Here is an 18,259-nt window from a genome sequence, read left to right on the forward strand (position 1 = left end):
TGTAGATATTCGTGCTGTGGAGAGACTGATCCGTGAATGCGTTAAGGGAACCTTGCCAAACCAGATGTCCCCAGACCACAGATTGAGAATCACTGTCGCAGTGAGCAGAGAGAACCTATCCAGGCTATTTTTAAAGTTCCTTTATGTTCCTATAAAGAGCTCTCTGCTTATTCAGCTAAAGTGTGCACACATCACATTCTGTTAAGTACAGCTGGTTTTTAATTACGTTTGTTACGAGTAATGAATGATGTAAGATAATTCAAATAATACAGTATGTTGAATAAAAAGTATAAAATCCCTTTCGCTTTTCCCTACCAGCCCCTCTCGTACTTAGAGGTGACAGTCTTTATCAGTCCTCACAGGCTCTGCACTGCTGCATGTAGCACTGTTGGCCCAGACACCTCTGAGAAATGACAAGTGGTGGTGTCCATGTTTTATAGAAGAGAGGACTCAGATGCACACAAGCCAGGTGACTTGCCCAAGAATATGTGAATGGCCAGGGTAGAATTTGAGCCCAGGTCTCTACCATGTTTTAGCCTGGGTTGTCGTTCCCTCTTCATCTGTGAAGGTCACTTTTTGGTGCCAAAATCGGATTCGTGAAGTGATTTGTGAGAGAGCTGCGTCGGAAAGGTGTCTGCTCCTCCGGTTCGGGTCTGCGTGGACGCGTGCCGTCCCAGGGCGAGCCTGATAACCCTTTGACTCCTTGAACTTTTTCCTGTTTTCTTTTGACTTGAAAAACAAGTTTGCACAAGGCCTTAACCAGCTGACTAAAACAAACTGCAGCTTGTCTTCATCGATCACCCCCCAGCACCCACTCAGCCACCCACCACTCACTCCGAGCACTTGCTCTCCTTTCCCTCTTAGCTTTTCTTCGAAGGACACGAAGAGCCACCGACTGCCCTGTACCCTCCACCTCCGCTTCAGCCACCTCCTGGGGTGCCCCGCCCAGCCAGTCCTTCCCCAGAAGTACTGCTTTCCCTTGAGTTTCTGGTTCACTCCATTCAGCAAACTTCTGTCGGGCGGGCACTGCCTTGTGCCTGGGACATACTCTGCATTCGAGGAACTCTGAGAACTCTGAGTAATGGAGGGAAACGAGAACATCTGTAATTACAGCTCTTTGCGTTGATGCTGAAGTCACCAGGTGGCCCAGCTGGCCAGGTTGGAGGGCAGCGAGCGTCAGGAGACCTCGGGGAAGATGAGGGTCCGTGGGGGCCTCGGAGGATCGTGAGCACTCGGTGGCATTGGCAGGGTCTCCCCGACCTGGAAGTCGGAGGACCTGCCGAGTGCAGAGTCTGGGACGTCTCCTAAGTTTTGACTGGGTGGAGGGGCCGTAGACCAGGCTAGAACACAAATGGGGGCAGACAGGTGCAGGGGAGAGGTGGTAAGCTGGTTTGCGCAGCACCGATTTTTGAAATCCCAGCAGGCATTTAGCATGTAAGTGGATTCAGGTCTGGGGAAGAAATTTTTTGATGTGAATGTGATAGCATTCATTTTTTTTTTTTTTTTAAAGAGGAGATGCTTCGTTGTTAAATAATAAAACTTTGAGTACTAGAGCCATCCTAAATCAGGGACTTACTCAAATTCTTCATTCATCTTCTGGTTTCATTGTCACGCTGTTCAGATGACCTGACAGTTTTCTGCTTTCTGAATGGTCTCTAGTCCGGTGTGCCTTACACCCAGCCCCTGATCTAGTTCACAGCCAGAATCCTTAGTACGCAGAGCTCCAGGTGATTTTTGAATGCAAATGAGCACTTCTTACTGCGTAGGTAAGAATTCATGTCAGTGGACCCTAGAATATCACACAAGAAACAAAAGTCCTCGGCCGTATCATAGAAGTGAGTCCTGGGGCCCGCACATTTCTGCCACAGTCTTTGCTGTTCTGAGAAAGCGTTGCCTTCTTTGTTAGTATTAGGTCAGATGTCAGTTGCCAGTGACCACAGTTGGCCCTGGAAAGTGGTGGCATAAGTCCCGCTGGTTGTAAACGGTGCGGTGCAAGGTGTTGCTCCCTACTTCATCTGTAGTGGTTTTAGAACATTCCATTCCTCTTGCTGCTTTTATGACTCATGGCTTAGCACTGATAAAAGAAAGCCAGAGACGAAAATAGAGGTTTCTACCTAAAACCTTTCTTCTGGTCTTCCCGTTTTGATTACTCTCTAGTCCCCGATCTTTCTTTCGCTGTCTGGATAATTCACCTCAGAAATGGGGGGCGAGGGAAGCCTGTGGTAGTCGTGAGGTTCTCCTCACCCCCCGCTGCCACTCGCTTTTTCCAGGCTGATCATTAGCATGTTCTTTTATGCTGTTTTGTTTTCGTTTTGATCTTCTCTTTAGCTGCCTAAAATGAACTTTGTAGTAGAAACGCCACCTCCAGTACTAGAAATAGCATAATTCAGTTGTGTTATGATAAGTGGACCTACTGAGTGTTAGCACACGAGACCTCGGCGCTTGTTTCTGTGACCTTATTTCCAACCAGCTTGAGAGCCAGTAAGGACCCTTTATACTACAAAGACTTCATTATCTTTCCAGCCCTTCCCACAGTTCCATGAGTTGGAAGAGTTCTTTTTTTTTTTTTTTAGCCAAAACTGTATTTATTAAGCGATATTTTCTTTTTCCATTTTTATTAACCAAGGGCCTGTATGTGGGTCTAACATCAAAACTCATGCTTTAAATAGTATCAGCATTAAGTGCGACCCTTTAGGTGGTTGGTGTTTGTTGGCCTGTGCACCTCTAATATGAGCAGACAATTCCATTAACCCTGTTTTAAAAATGAAAATAATATAAAGTCCCTGTTCCATGCTCTTTCTCTTACCCCGCCCGCCCTTACAGACTTGGTGGATCCCTTGTGGTCCTGGGGTTTCAAGCTCAGGCTGTGATCTATACTTTTGGAGTCTGTAGTTTTAGTAGCAAGGTTTTTTGTTGTTGTTTTTTTTTAATGGAAAAAGATTAAAAATATCTACTGAAATGAATATGTATTAAGACGAATACCACCTTCCGCCCGCATTTGTGCAGGAACATAGGATAATCCTTCTTGATGCCATTCTTGGTCCTGTAATACAGGTGTCTCGTCCTGGAGACCCAAGCTCCTGAATCATCACCTTTTTCTTTTTTTAACCTGTATTACTAAGAGGCCTTCCTTGCTCATCTCCCCCATCTCTATGAGATTTTCTTCTCTGTGTTGGCTTTGTGCCTTCTCGAGCTCACCTACTTCCTGTTTCCGTTACCTGCTGTCTGTTGCTCACAGGGAATTGCAGCCCTGTAAGGACAAGGGTGCCTCATTCATTTCTGTGTTCGCTGTGCTGGGAGCAGTTCCGGGCACAGACGGAGGAGGGTAGGGCACACAGCCTCCTTAGAATGCTTTCCGTGGGCTGGGCTCGGCCCGAGCGCTTAGCGAGGATTCTATTCCGTCCTTTGATGGCCCACAAACAGCTTTAAGAGGAATTCCGTTACTGTTTCTGTTCCCACCTTAAAAACGGGGAACACATTTTTAAATAACTTGGTTAAAGTCAGACCATTTTGTGTTTGTTTAGTGACTGTTTTTATCTCTTTCCTTTGACCCTTGGGATGAAGAAGTAAAATGTTTCAAAGACAAAAGAGTAGAAAGGAAGAGAAAAAGTCTGGAAAATAAGTAAATGGAATAAATGGCCCCTTGAATAATCATGTTGTCTCAGTGAGAGGGTCTAAAACTTTCCCCCCGAGTTGCATTGCTGTTCTTCTCTAGTTTAAATGATTCAAATTATGTCATTTTGCTTTACAAACTACTTGGGATAGAATTGTATTTCTAAGTTTTTCAAATTTTAAGCATTTCCATGTTCACAAATTATTTGAGCCCTAACTGGAAACAGTAGAAACAGTGTATATATTTGTTTTTTCTTTTTTACTCTTCTAATCATGCATCACTCCCCAACAGGCAGAGTGTGTTAGTTTGCTTGGGCAAATGATCCTGAGGAGAACATTTCCAAATAATTAGACTTCATTGTTGCTGTAGAGGTTAATATTTAACAGAAAAAGAAGTTTTCTTTAACCAAATAAGAATTTAGAGTAATCATTAGCTGATATTTACATTATTCATTATATTTTTAAAGCATCAGTTTTGTATAATTGTACTGTCAGCTGTCATCTCCAGTTTAGCATAGAGGAAAAGTTAAAACCTAAATTAGCGTATCCACAGTGAAAATCTGCGATGGTAGAAGAAACAATGTCGCCAAACGCATTTTATAAAAATTGTTTTTGTAGGGCTTATATGGAAAGATATGAAAGACATATATATTAACGGTTAGGTTTAGGTATAGTAGTAGCATTAAACATTGTCAATATTTTAACAGCGGAAGACAATTTTTATTTTAACTACCCTGGTTTTTGTTTATGCATTTTTTGTAAGCCATTTAAAATCCCCTCTTCTTTGGGGAGGAGATAGCCACGTAGATATTATAAACAAAAACTTGGAGAAATTCCCTTCGTGTATAATGAACATCAGTGAAAGGGTGAGTTTACTTGATAGTTAATTTCTATAATATAATTGTTTTTGTAAAATAAGGGACACATGTATTAAAGGGAGAATAATTGTAATTCTCCCAGTGGTGGCTTGAGAGTTGGGGCAGGTGAACTAAAAAGGCAGGTTTAGTTGTAAAAATAGTATTTTAGTTAAATATCAACCTCTATAAGTTTCCTTTAAAATTTTTAATAAGGTACTACTAGAATTGGGGCAATGAGTTATTCTCACTGGATAGTTAAAGAACAGGTGCCACGAGGCACCATTACTCAGACAGTTTGACTTTGAATGGGTACGGACTTCTGGACTCCAAGTCAAGGCAAAGAAATTGTGGGTCGATGAGTAGAACGGAGTCCTGAGCTTCTTACTGTCCTGGGGCAGAGGGCCTACAACTTGTGTATCTAACGAGCAGTGCCAGGCCAATCTCTTAGGGACACTCCAGAGCCAAAGGTTTGAACCGAATGATCTTTAGGTACCTTTCATTCTCATTTACGTAACTGTCTTAATTTTAGTAGATTTTCCCATCTGCTTTACTAATTTCCATTGGAGCATCCTTAGTAAAATTTATTGCACATACAGAAAAATCAGTGTGTGTAACTTTTGGGTTTTTGCCTTTATTACCCTCTGAGGTTTGGACCAAGGAAAGGCATTTTATTAACAAGTTTTAATTCTCTTGGAAAATAACATGGAACCTACATTTTTTCGGTGTTTAAACTTAAATGAAAACAGCAGTCGAGTATTAACAGATGTGGTGACAGAGGCCATGTGGCCTGCCCCTTCATTCTCTTCTAAGCCTTTTGTGGTCTAGAAAGCTTCTTGAATTGATCTCTTCTTACATGAATATTTATATAATCATGTCTGTACTTCAGTGTTTGGAATGAATGAATTCACAGGACGTCTTTCCTAAGTGGATTCATCCTTTTTGCATCTGAAAAAACATCACTTTTCCATCCAGTTGAGGGCCCTGTTTTTTATTTAATGGCAAGAAGTAAGGTGCTGTTTGTTGTTGTGGAAGTCGGTCTAATGCTAGAGTTGGGAGGGTCCTCAGATGTCAACTGTCCAGCCCTACAATCAGTGCAGGGAGGTCAGTGCAGAGGATTAGACAGATCGTTGCCCAGCCTTTGCTGGGATACTTACTATGATGGGAAACTCACCACCTTTTCCAGTGTTTTAATGGCTCCATTAAGTAGCTCCCGGAGTGTGCCTCTTAGTTACTAATACCTTCCGTCCGAGTTCCATCCTCTCAAGTAATACATAACCAGTCTTTTCCCTCATTGACAGCCCAGGAATATTTCTCTCCCCTTTGAGCTTTACTTTTCTCATCTATAAAATGACCATGAGTTACGTGATCTGGTTATCTCACCAGGATTGAGGTAAAGAACAACTGAGATAATTGTGACCTTAAGCAAAATCCTTTTCATGTCTGAGTATTAATACCTTAGTTTTCTCTCTGGTGTGTAACGCAATGGTAAAAATGTCTGTGTGTGTCCATTGGTTTGCGGGCTTTGATAGGTGCTTTCCAGTTGATGTTCTTGCCATTAACAAAGGATTAATTCATCTTTGCATAGAACGCTATTGACCGTTCACTATGTGCCTGGCACTTGCTTGGGCCTTAAGTGAATGTAAAAACGGAACAAGACAGATTCCTTCCCTGCCATATTGGGACACTTGAGTTTTCGTCCCTAGGTCTTATTACTTTGAGATATAAATGCTTTGACTGTTTAAAATAAAATAATATTGTTAGTCTACTTTTACTCAAGTGTTTTTGGTTTTCTAACTAGTCCAATGTTTAACAGTATGTCTTTAATTTGTAGATATATGGAGTCTGGGCGTGATCCTTTTCATGTTGGTGTGTGGGCAGCCACCCTTTCAAGAGGCCAATGACAGTGAAACATTGACCATGATCATGGATTGTAAATATACAGTACCGACCCATGTGTCTAAAGAGTGTAAAGAGTAAGTAAAAAAAAAAAAAGTATATGTGTACTTGGGTTCATTTTAATTTTTGAACTTAAAATTTTCGTTTTTTAAAAATCCTATTTTAAAGTGTTTTTGAAATTTAATTTGAAATTTAATATTAGAGTACAGAATATATAACTTCTTAAATATGCCAGTTTTCAAGAAGCCCATTATATGCCTCTTCAGTCTCCTTCATTCGGAATGAAGACATTACGATGAGAACGACTTTCCTCTTTTTTGCATCGGCAAAAAGCACAACCACCTGGAATTATTTTAAGTTTCAGAGAAGAGTTGGGGCATTTCCTTTTCTGAAATAGACCATCAACACACCATTATTTCAGGATTTACATAGTGTGTCTCATAGTTGCATTCACACACCACTCCCCCATTTGACTAAAGAGCTCTGTTTCGGTTCACGTGACTGTGAGAAGCCAGCAACCAAAAGTACACTCAAGTCGATTGATTGGAATTTAACGTACTGTATACCACGATGATGTGTATCATGAGAAATACAGCAATGGAATAAGAGAACTGTTGGAAGTTCAGTATTTCATTGACATTATGGGTGATATTTTTAAATAAGCTCAGCTGAAATTATAGCTACTAAAAGGATTTTGCTATAGTAATACAGTTTTGAGTTTCTCGCAAATCTGAGGGCTTGAGGAATCCTTTCTCTAAGTGGGCCCCATCTTAGACCATGTGAGAGATGGTTAAGAACTAAGCTGTATTCAGACTCTAGGATTCAAATACTGGCTTCTCCGTTTACTACTCATGTGAGAACGGTAGAACCTACTTTTCAGAGTTATTGTGAGAATAGAATGAATTAATGTATGTAGAGCTCCTAGCTCAATCCTTAGAACATAGGGAGCCCTCGATATGAATATTGATGACGACGATGATTTCATGCCCTTACTGTTATTATTCTCTCCCCCAGGAAGCAGGGCTGCTGTCTGTGGGTACATGTTCTGTGCATGTCAGATATTTGTAATTCAGGGAGCATCTTCATAGCCCCTACCGAAAAATCTAGAACAGATTAGCATTTTTATATTGACATATCTCATTTAAAAGAATATTTAAAATATGTATGTAATAAAATGAACACCTGTGTACACGTGTTCCAGCTTAAGCAGAACAGTGCCAATATCTTAGAGGCCTTCTCTGTGTCTCCTTCTAAGAGGAATTATCTTTAATAATCATAGGACCATTCCATTTTCTACTTTTTCTTGTGTCAGTTTTGCTGAGTTGTGTTTTTTAAGGAACTCATTCATTTTATCTAAACTTTCAAATTTATTGGCTTCGAGTATTTATAATATCCTCTAACTATATTTTTAAAGTCTGTAGATTAAGATGTTACTCTTTTTCGTTCCAACATTGAGAGTTTTTCCTTTCTCTTATTTTTATCTTGAGCTGTCTTGCTTGAGGTTTGTTAATTTTACTAGTCTTTTTGAAAGAACTACCTTTAATAACTGTCTCTATTAATTTACTGTTGTACTTTTGTTTTATGTTATTAATATTCTTTTCTCTTATCTGTATTATTTCCTCCTACCTACTTAATGGACTGATTCTTTGTTTTTTTCTTTCTTATGTTGGATACTCAGCTCACAAATTTTCCTTTTCTAATGTAATAGTTAAGGCTATAAATTGCCTCCTAGTACCATTTCAGCTGCATCCCACTAGTTTTGATTTATAGTCCTTTTTTTATTATTCACTTCCGAGTATTTTCTAGTTTCCTTGGTTTATTTGACCCGTGACTTTTAGAGGAGTATTTTAAATTTTCAAATATATAGAGTTTTTCTAATTAGCTTTATTATTTATTTCTAACTTTTACATTGTGGCCCAAGAATATAGTCTGTATGGCACTGGATTTTTTTTTTGTCAAATTGTTAAGGCCTGCTTATGGCCTAGCATGGAGTCAGTTTTTGTAAATTATACTTCTATTCTGGAAAAGATATATATTTTCCCAATTGTTGGGGTCAGAGTCCCATATAAATCCTTAAGATCAAGCTTGTTAATTATGCTGTTCAAAATCACTTAAATCCTTTCTGAGTTTTTGAATTCCTGATCTAACACTTACTGAGCTGTTCTTCAACTGTGATGATGGACTTACTATTTTATTCTTGGGAGATCTGTCAGTTTTTCTTTTGAGTGTTTTGAGGCAATGTTATTTTTGTACAAACAAGTTGAAAACTGGTGAATTGAACCTTTGTATCACTGTTTGTCTTTAATAATGCTTTTTTACCTTAAAGTCAACTCGCGTTATCTAGTTTTAGCTAACCACACTAGTCATTTTTTCGGTTACCATTTATGTACCTACATAGTTTTCCATTCTTTTTCTTTAAGCCTTTCATCGTCTTGGTTTTAAGTACATCTTTTTTAACAGCTGGGAGCTGGGTTTTTCTTTAATTGCATCTGACCATTTTTGTATTAATTGGAGAGCTAATTCCATTCACATTTATTGTGTTCACTGATAAGCGTAGATGTGTTTATGCCATTTTTGTATATGCTTTTTCTTTTTATCCTGTCCTTTGGGTTTGATGGAAGTTCCCCCCCACCCACCCATATTTGGCTTTTTCCCCTCACTAGATTGGAAGATATAGTCAATTATTTTAGCAATTTTCTTATTTTAACACACACACACACACGTTTGTATACTTAATTTAATAAAGTCTTAGTTATTCATCTTATTCTCTTCCTAAACAACACAAAATCCTTAGAACACGTTACCATTCAATATTTTAGTAATCCTTTTTTTTTTTTAACTCCATAAATTTGACAGTATTATTCTGTGTAGTAAAAACTGTTTAGAACTACCCAGATGTTTGATAAGAACTTTGTTTATTCTTCTAGTTGGGGTCACATTTTTCTGCCAAAACTACATCCTTTAAAACTTCTTTTGATGAGCATCTGTCGGTGAACAACTTTCTCAGTTTTTATTTGAAATTGTCTCATATATGCTCTTGAATGACAGTTTCACTGAGTGTAGAATTCTGGGTTGACAGTTATTTTCTCTCAGGTCATTGCAGATGTTATTCCACTATCTTCTGACAGCTGTTGTTGCTGCGGAGGAGTCAGCTGTCCATCTTATTGCTGTTCTTGGCCTAAGTGATCTGTCTTTACTCTCAGGCTGCCTCAAGAGTCTCTGTTTATTCCGCTTAGGATAAGTTAGGCTTCCTGGTTCCGGATTTGTGTTCTTTGATGAATCTAGAAAATTCTCATTATCTTTCAAATATACTTTCTTCCTCATTTTCTTATTCCCTTTTGGAACCCGATTAGATGTGTTGGGTATTTTCACTCTGTCCTTGTCTTTTTAACCTCTTTCAAATTTTCTAATTCCTAGTCCACCATTACAGGGTTTTTCCTTGACTTTCTCTCTCTATTCATTCATTAATTCTCTTTATGTCTAATTTTTAAAATTGGTCCATTGATTTTTTTACTTGAAATTATTTTTCACTTTTGAGGCCCTATGTATAATTTTTCTTATTCTCTGATGGTAATTTTAAGTTTCTACTTTATATCTTAAACCTATTTAACACAGTTATATTCTGTATCTGAAAATTTCAATATTTGAAGCCTTTGCTTTCTGATTTTGCTGTCATGTTTTATAGTTCTTGCTAATAGTACCTTGTTTCTTTTGCATTCTTTTACTGTGAAGTCGAATTCCTTGTAATATGTGGGGAGTTCTTTTAAGTTCCTACAGAAAGGGTTTGTGCTTACCTCCAGCCCAGTACCACTTTCACGTCTTCTCTCTGTGTAGCACACAGCATTAATTCGGACCAGCTTGGAGTTAGATATCCTTAGAAGGGATTCCCCTGCCCCGTCTGCACAGCCATGGTGAGGCAGGCACGTTGCCATCCTGACGTCATAGCAATAGGTTTCTTGTTTCTCACTCACCCTCACACTGAAGCTGGGGTTCCCTGCTCTTTGCCAGGACTCTGGTTCTAGTCCCCCCCTTCAGTAGGCCCTACATATTATGTTCCATTCCAGAACGGGAGCAGAAATTGTCAGGCCAAAGGCCAGCTTTGTCATCACTTCCTAAGAGTCTTGCTTTTGACTCCATTTTTATATACTGAATTTACCTGCTTCTTTCCCTCTGTAATTCCTCCCTTCCTGCTTTTGCCAGCACAATGCCTTTAACCAAAAAATATGTCTAAAAATACATGACATTTTGGTGGCTTTCATCAGGAGGGTCATTCATTCATCCTGAAATAGAAGTTGGCTCAGGCACCATTCTATATGTCATTGCTGGTCATTGATTCTGGTTCTGGTACATCACTAAACCACGGTTATTTCGAGGACAGATAATGGTACGTAGAGTTAATTCTAGATGATAGGAAACTATATTTGTGTGTTTGGCTTCTCAGTATATCTAGCAGTTTTGATTTTTTATTTTATGAATCTGATACTAAATTTTTTTTATTCCTGTCGCTCAACCACCACCACCAAAAGTGAACTTAATTTATGATACAAGTGTTGGAAGCAATTTTGATTAATAAAATTATCCACCATTCCTAATCTCCCTGCCAGCAGTTTAACAGTGAACTTGACCTTCCTTTTCAGCCTGATCACACGGATGCTACAGAGAGATCCCAAGAGAAGGGCTTCTTTAGAAGAGATTGAAAACCATCCTTGGCTTCAGGGCGTGGACCCTTCACCAGCCACAAAGTATAACATCCCACTTGTGTCCTACAAAAACCTCTCGGAAGAAGAGCACAACAGCATCATCCAGCGCATGGTGCTCGGAGACATAGCAGACCGAGACGCCATTGTAGAGTAAGTACGTCAGCGCTCGTCCGCACAGGGACACGGGTGTAGGATTCTTGGAATGGCCTCTCTCTGTACTTGCCAGGGCCTGTGGACACCGTGTCTTGGATAGAGATCCCAGTTGGCAGGGGTTATGTCATTTATCTCCAGAGTTCCTGGCCCAGTGCCTGGTTCGTACGTTTTGTTGTTTTTCTTTTTTGTTTTTATTTTTGTACTGATGAACAAGTAAACCATTGCCAGGTGGTGTCACTGAGCGCTGTGGCCTTTCTCCCTTCCTGCGGGGTGGATTGGAGTCTCCCACTTTGTGTCCTAGTACATGTCTTCTCTTCATCCTCGTGTCTCCCAATGGTTCCCACAGCGAGCAGCGAGAATGGGGCGGCACCTCCAATCCTCTAGACTTTGGGGGCCAGTCACACTTTAATGCAAGGTTTTAGTGGCGCGCAGGCGTGCCCATTCATTTATGTTTTGTGTGTGGCCACGTTGTGCTACAGTGTCGAGGTAGTTTTGAGAGAGACCACACCATCCGTAAAGCCTAAAATATTTAGTCTGGTCCTGAAGAGCCCCTCCCATCACGACCTGGAACCTGTCTGACTCACAACTTGTTTATTAACACCAAAGAAGGATTTCATAACCTAGAAGTTTGGAAATCACCTAACTTTTTAAAATAACCTAAGAAGTTTAGAATCAAGGATAATATAAAGATACAGTCGCTTTTTTTTTTTAAGCAGTGCTTCATTTCTATAAGAGGTCCTGTTTATAAAAATATAATTTCCACAAATGAAAAGTCAAATGTATTTAATCAGTTGAATGACACAGTTGCATATGATGGAAAGAGTATGTACTATGTGTGTGTGTGGGTGGGGTGGGGGGGTGCATAAAAACGGGTCCCAGCAGAAGAGCCACTGTGGCGGAGCGATCGACCCAGTTACCTGACGTGGGGAAGGGGAGGCTGCAGGCGGGACTTACAGACCTCTGCTGCAGGCAGGACTGTCCCCCGGGACTGTAATCCGGGACACCCAGAGTGTCTGGTCTCTAAGAGGGCGGTGTCTGTATAAGGAACATATATCTCTAGGGTGTTTTTAGAGAAAACACCGGAAAGATTTATAAAAACAAACCCAGGTTCATAATTTTGGTTTAAGTACAGATTTCTAAGTGCATTACGAGTTTTCACAGATTGACCCATAACTACTTAAATGACCTAAATGAACGGGAAGAGCAGCTCACTCGCTGTTCCTGCCAAGGACAGTCACTTTAGGAATGTGAAGAAAATAATTTTTCATTTTCGAGTGGATAAAAGGCTATTTTATAGTTCTCTAAATTGGCTTAATGTGCTCAGCTTGCATAAATAAATACCTGCCATGTCATATAGAGCTATTTAATTCATGTAAATTCAGTTATAAGTCCAAAAGGAGCGGTCATTTAAAGGATGCAGGCGATTCCACGCAGTCGTGCACTAGCGAGCACGTGCCCTAAGGGAGGCAGGAGCCGAGGCCTGAGCTGCTGTCCTCTGTCCTTGCCCCCGCCAGCCTCACAGCAGCACGTCCTTCTGAGGACGGTGCCTGCGTTCAAAGACAGGTTTGTGAGGTCACCTTGGGCTCTTACTTTGGAATCTTGTACCTCAGCCCGCTTTGCCCCAATTAGCTGTGGCCCCCTGTACATTTTGTGAAATGTGATCCCCATATTATGGCTTCTAAGTGTTCATTGTGTATTTTCACTGACTACAGAAAGTTCCTGAAAAGCTTAGTTCCGTATTTCTAGGCCTTGTGAATCCTCCGTGGCGCTCCCCTGCCATTCCCATGAAAGGCCAGCTGCCGGGGAGCAAGTGGGGCGTGTTCCCTGAGGGCCTTGTACCCTCAGCACCTTGCTAGCACAGTGCCCGGCCAGAGAGCTGCTCAGAGAGCATTACTTTTCAAATGGATGAATGAATACATTGATTTTATTCCAAGAAGTTGCTAATGATGTGCTTTCAGTTATATTTATAATTCATTAATGCCTAACATTCCGATAAATGCAGAGTATAAAAATAAAAACTTTTCCTAATTTTTATGATTGCCGCTAGTGTTTCAACGCACATTCAGATAACTCATTTCATACTTCTAATGGAAGCAAGCAAGCCAGCTTAATGAAAATAAACACTTTGACACAGATTAAATTTTTGGATAATGTGTATGTTCTTAGAAGCTTCATTACCTTTTATACTTCTAAAACTGACATCCAGCTCAGCTGCCATCAGCATTTTGGATTTTTCTTACTAATTGAACATTTTGATGCAGTTGGTTTTTAGAATTTCAAGAATGACTACTAGCTGTTTTTTTTCTTATTTGTGTTCTTTCATAATTTTAAAGACTCCAAGTCATTGGATTTCACTTGCTTGTACTTTAAAAACAAAATCAGTTCTGCTTATAAAAAAATAAACCTGCTGATGTGGCTTCTGTGTTCACGCCCTTTTTTTCTTCAGAGCCCTGGAAACCAACAGGTACAACCACATCACGGCCACTTATTTCTTGCTTGCCGAAAGGATCCTGAGGGAAAAACAAGAGAAAGAAATACAAACGAGATCTGCCAGCCCCAGCAATATCAAGGCCCAGTTTAGGTGAGAAAAAAATCTTCACTGATTTTAGTAAGTTAACGTTTTGAAATAGTGAACTTTTTTTTTTTTTTTTAATGCTTCCTAACTCTGTGGGTGTGAGTGTAAACAGTGACGGTGGCCGCACTGGAGAGGCCGTGCGTGGGCTCTCATGTGTTTTGGGATCTTGGGCCCTCGGTCACCGGGGATACCGTCCTCTCCTGGGTTGAGTGAGGAGAGGGGCCGCGGCTGCTGGCCTGGCCAGGAAAACACGTTTGAGGAAGCGGCCTTAAGCCTGGGTGGCTGTCAGTTATTTTCATTAAAATCTTCCAGGCCTGACATGTGTTAATGTGTTCTTTTCTTGAATTTTTCATTCCAGAAACAAGGCCAAATTTTTCCTTAGTTATTTGAAATAATTTTTAAACATAATAGGGCCTTTCTGTGCCATGACATTCTGATTTCAGAGATCTGACAGTCAGATCAGCTAGTTGATTTATTAGGTGCTTGACCGCGGGAGTTTATGGAACCTCTCTGTGACTCGGCTTCCTGGCCTGTGAAATGGGAGTAATGATACCCTGTACCTCCTGGGGTGGTGGCGAGGGATAAATGATTAATCTCTGTGAAGGACTCCCAACTGGGCTGCCTGTGATCGCTGTCCTCGACATGAGTGTGTCCCTGCCACTAATGTCTGCTGGAGTAGTGAGCGTGCCCCTCTTCTGTTTTTGAACTCCCCTTTCCCCCGCCCGCTCCCACCTCTCCTCCCACCTTCCTAGTTCCTTTTTCTCCTGCCATGTTAGCTTTCCATTTAGAATCAGAGCATTAGAAGTTACTGTTTTACATCATCATCATGAAATTTATTTAGAATTCCTTTCTATTCAGGTAAAGTAATAGACAGGAATTACTTTAGCGATTCAAAAACCGAAGGGCACTCCTGATTCTGAATACTTCTCTGCCTGTATGTCCAACTGTATGTGAATACATGTGTGTGAATATATAGTAATTATTATTTAAAAGAGAAGAAAGCCATTGGGTTTTAAGTTATTTGCAGTCAGCTTGCCACGTGTAGGTCGTTGCTTGGGCCGGAGCGACAGAGAGCAGAAAGCGGTCCCAGGTGGCCAGGGGACAAAGACTTAGATGTCTGGACTGAAAGCTGAGTGTAATAGCTTCATTTCTATCCTGGATGGATCCTTCCGTAATGGAAACCAGGCCTGTGGTCCGGTGTCTGCTTGGAAGGGGACTGGGCCTCAGGTAGTCAGGGGACGTACATACCAGGAGCGTGACATTGAAGGGGTAGGGTCAGCCTAGCTCTGACCTGGGCCCTGTACTGGGAAAGCATGGCCTCGGAGCCATCACTGCACAGTGGGCCACTGGGTCCAGGGCCACCCCAGTCTTTGGGAGCAGAAAATATGTGGATTTGGGCTGCTGCCTATTCATGAAACAGAATAGAACTCAGTCTAAGGGTGACAAACTACAGAACTGGGTTAAATTGGTTTTACTTTTAGAAATTACGAAGCCAACAGTAGCTGTAAAGAGCTATCAGAGCCATCTGTGCAGTTTTCCTTGTGCCCTCCTGGGGAGTCGGGGAGAGGTGCCTTGAAGCCCCTCTGCCCCCTGGAGCCGGGGGCCCACCAGCGGGTGGCGGGTGTCTGCTTTCTCGCCTTCTCTTTACGTCGCTATGACTTTACTCTCAAAACCCTGGGCCTGACTTGCTTTTATTGCCGAGTATGCCTTGTGGTCAGAGTGACCGGGGATGCAGAAACCTGGCCTGAGCCGGGAGACTGCTGTGTACACCAGCGTGGTGGGGGGAGGGGCAGGTCAGGCCAGGGAGAGCCAGCTGCAGAGGGTGAGTACCTGGTGTGCTCTGTCTGGCAGAGAGGCCTTGTTGCGACGTCCTCAGGGAGCTGACCTCGGCATGGGAGAGTCACTTGCCGCACCCATCACAGAGACTGGGGGTGAGGACCATTGAGGCCCTACTTCAGAGGTCCACCCACTCAGCAGGCATCCACTAAGAGGGCTTCACAGGTTGCGGAGTGCAGCCACTGCCCTGGGGACCCAAGCTAGATGTCACTGTCTTCAGGCCTGTGTGACCTTGGGCATATTACTTACCCTCTCTGTTTTGATTTCTTCATCTGTAAGCGGGGAGACTAGTAGCACCTACCTTCTGGAATTGTGGGGAAGTAGATGAATTAATTCGTCAGGCTGTCCGCAGTGCTGGCGCTCGTGTGAACCGTGCTGTTAGCGTGACTCGTTTATGATTCTTGTTGGCGGTCTGTCTTGTTTGTTACACAGTAAGCCACACTTTTCTCACCGTGTTTATAAAGATTACTGCTTGCTCGGTCTAGTGCAGTGTTGGGCTCAGATATGTGCTCAGTACACACGAGCTACTTAACAGTTTGATTTAGCCATGGGTTCAGAAGTGGCTGATAGCGTGAGCAGAACACAACGCAGTGCTTACCCATCCCGTGTCTGGGGCTTGGTTCTGGAGCGCTTTTGGCTTTAAGTTCGGAGGGAGGGGTGGAGAGAGGAGCCTTCCTCACATCTGTGCCCTGCATCCTTCCTGAGTGGACTGGCAGCTGCCCTGGTGGGTCAGACACACAGTCAGCACCTCGCCTCCCATCGCAGGGTTCCCCCCGTGCTTGCTGGGTGGGGTTCCAGGGGCCCCTTCAAGAGCAGCCTGAAAGGAACGTGTGTTCGGTTCTTCGAGCCACGAGGCTCACCGGGAGTTTGTCCAGTTGTGTTGGCAGAGGACAGGTGACTTGTCCAGAGACAGTGCTTGACCTCAAAAACACTGTTGAGCACTCAGCTTTTATAAACGACCAAGCAGTGACTGTAGCAAAGAGGGGACCCACTGCATCCCCGAGAGACAGGATAAGGCTCTGGGCTGGGGGTGAGATGTCTCTTATAAATTCCTACGAGTTTTATAAAGCTATAGATTTACTTGGGTTTTATTTCTAGGATAACATAATTGGTGTGAGAGGAAAATGTCATAGTGTGGAAGTTGCCGTTTTAAATGTCTCTGGCATCTGCTAGTCTCCTGGCAGAGAGGACAATTGAGAATTCCAAGATGTTTACTGAAAATAGGCTGGAGACCTCAGTTTCAAAAGTCTTTTTCTTTGGCTACCAAGCCGTGTTCTTTTACTTAGATGGTTCCAGATTGGGGAGTAAAATCAAAGTTTAATAGTAGATATTGCTCTCCAGCATATTGTGTGGGCATTTAAAATACACGTATTTATGTTTAGATTAGTACATTTTTTAATTGGTGAAGAAGAGATTTATGTATGCCAGTACACACTGGCTCTTCTCTCCAGTATGTTCGTATTTAAATCCATTTAACTATTTCCATTTATTTTTGTAAACACCAGACTTTTACACGGTCCTGTAGTAGCTGGAGGACTGGAAATTTCAGGTGAATTTTATTAGCAATAATATACCGTCAAAGGTTGCGATCTCAGACCCAAAGGAGCATGTGTGGTGTTCAGGTTTTGCTTTGGTGATAACTCCCTTGAGCTTTTAAAAAGTATTCTTCTTGTGTTGTGGTCTAAACTGTCGTATGGAAAAGATGGAGTTGCTCTCTGCCCCTTTCCCACAGCTGTGATGAAGTTTTCTTTTGGCCAGTAAGCCACAGACCAAACCATGCTCAAAAACCACATTTGCCCTTCTGGTGTCCTCGCTCCTGTTTACAGGATGTCGAATGGGTTTGCAAGGCTGCAGTTTATTTTTTTCTTTTCCTTTCCCTTTGAAGTCTGTGGGTTTTGTCCCATAAGTTTTAATGTAACATCCTTCGGCAAAGGCTGCCTATTATTACATGACTTTTCTTTTTTCCAATCTGTTACACAGGCAGTCATGGCCAACCAAAATTGATGTACCCCAGGACCTTGAGGATGACCTCACGGCCACCCCTTTGTCCCACGCGACTGTCCCTCAGTCTCCTGCTCGGGCCGCTGACAACGTCCTCAATGGCCACAGGGGCAAAGGCCTCTGTGACTCCGCCAAGAAGGACGACCTCCCCGAGATGGCCGGGCCGGCGCTGTCCGCGGGGCCGCCCGCGGGCCTGAAGCCCACGGCCAGCGGGCGCAAGTGCCTGTTCCGGGTGGAGGAGGACGAGGAGGAGGACGAGGAGGACAAGAAGCCCATGTCCCTGTCGACCCAAGTGGTTCTGCGCCGGAAGCCGTCGGTGACCAACCGGCTGACGTCGCGGAAGAGCCCGCCCGTCCTCAACCAGTTCTTCGAGGAGGGCGAGTCGGACGACGAGTTCGACATGGACGAGAACCTGCCTCCCAAGCTGAGCCGCTTGAAGATGAACATCGCCTCGCCGGGCACGGTCCACAAACGCTACCACCGGAGGAAAAGCCAGGGCCGCGGCTCCAGCTGCAGCAGCTCGGAGACCAGCGACGACGACTCGGAAAGCCGCCGGCGGCTCGACAAGGACAGCGGCTTCACCTACTCCTGGCACCGCCGGGACAGGAGGGAGGGGCCGCCGGGCAGCG

The 18,259-nt window shown here is 42.7% G+C and overlaps 1 protein-coding gene across 1 annotated transcript in view; it reads left to right on the forward strand.

Moving 5' to 3' along the window:
• The window catches only part of SNRK (SNF related kinase), a 46,504-nt gene that overhangs the window by 25,013 nt on the left and 3,232 nt on the right, over positions 1-18,259 (forward strand). Inside the window, 4 exon segments of the mRNA XM_025048940.1 lie at positions 6,301-6,442; positions 11,003-11,215; positions 13,665-13,799; positions 17,610-18,259. The exon segment at positions 17,610-18,259 is cut by the window's right edge and continues 176 nt beyond it. Coding sequence (XP_024904708.1) covers positions 6,301-6,442; positions 11,003-11,215; positions 13,665-13,799; positions 17,610-18,259 — 1,140 coding nt within the window.

Source organism: Pteropus alecto, unplaced genomic scaffold, assembly GCF_000325575.1.
Source record: "Pteropus alecto unplaced genomic scaffold, ASM32557v1 scaffold156, whole genome shotgun sequence".
Classification (NCBI taxonomy): Eukaryota; Metazoa; Chordata; class Mammalia; order Chiroptera; family Pteropodidae; genus Pteropus; species Pteropus alecto.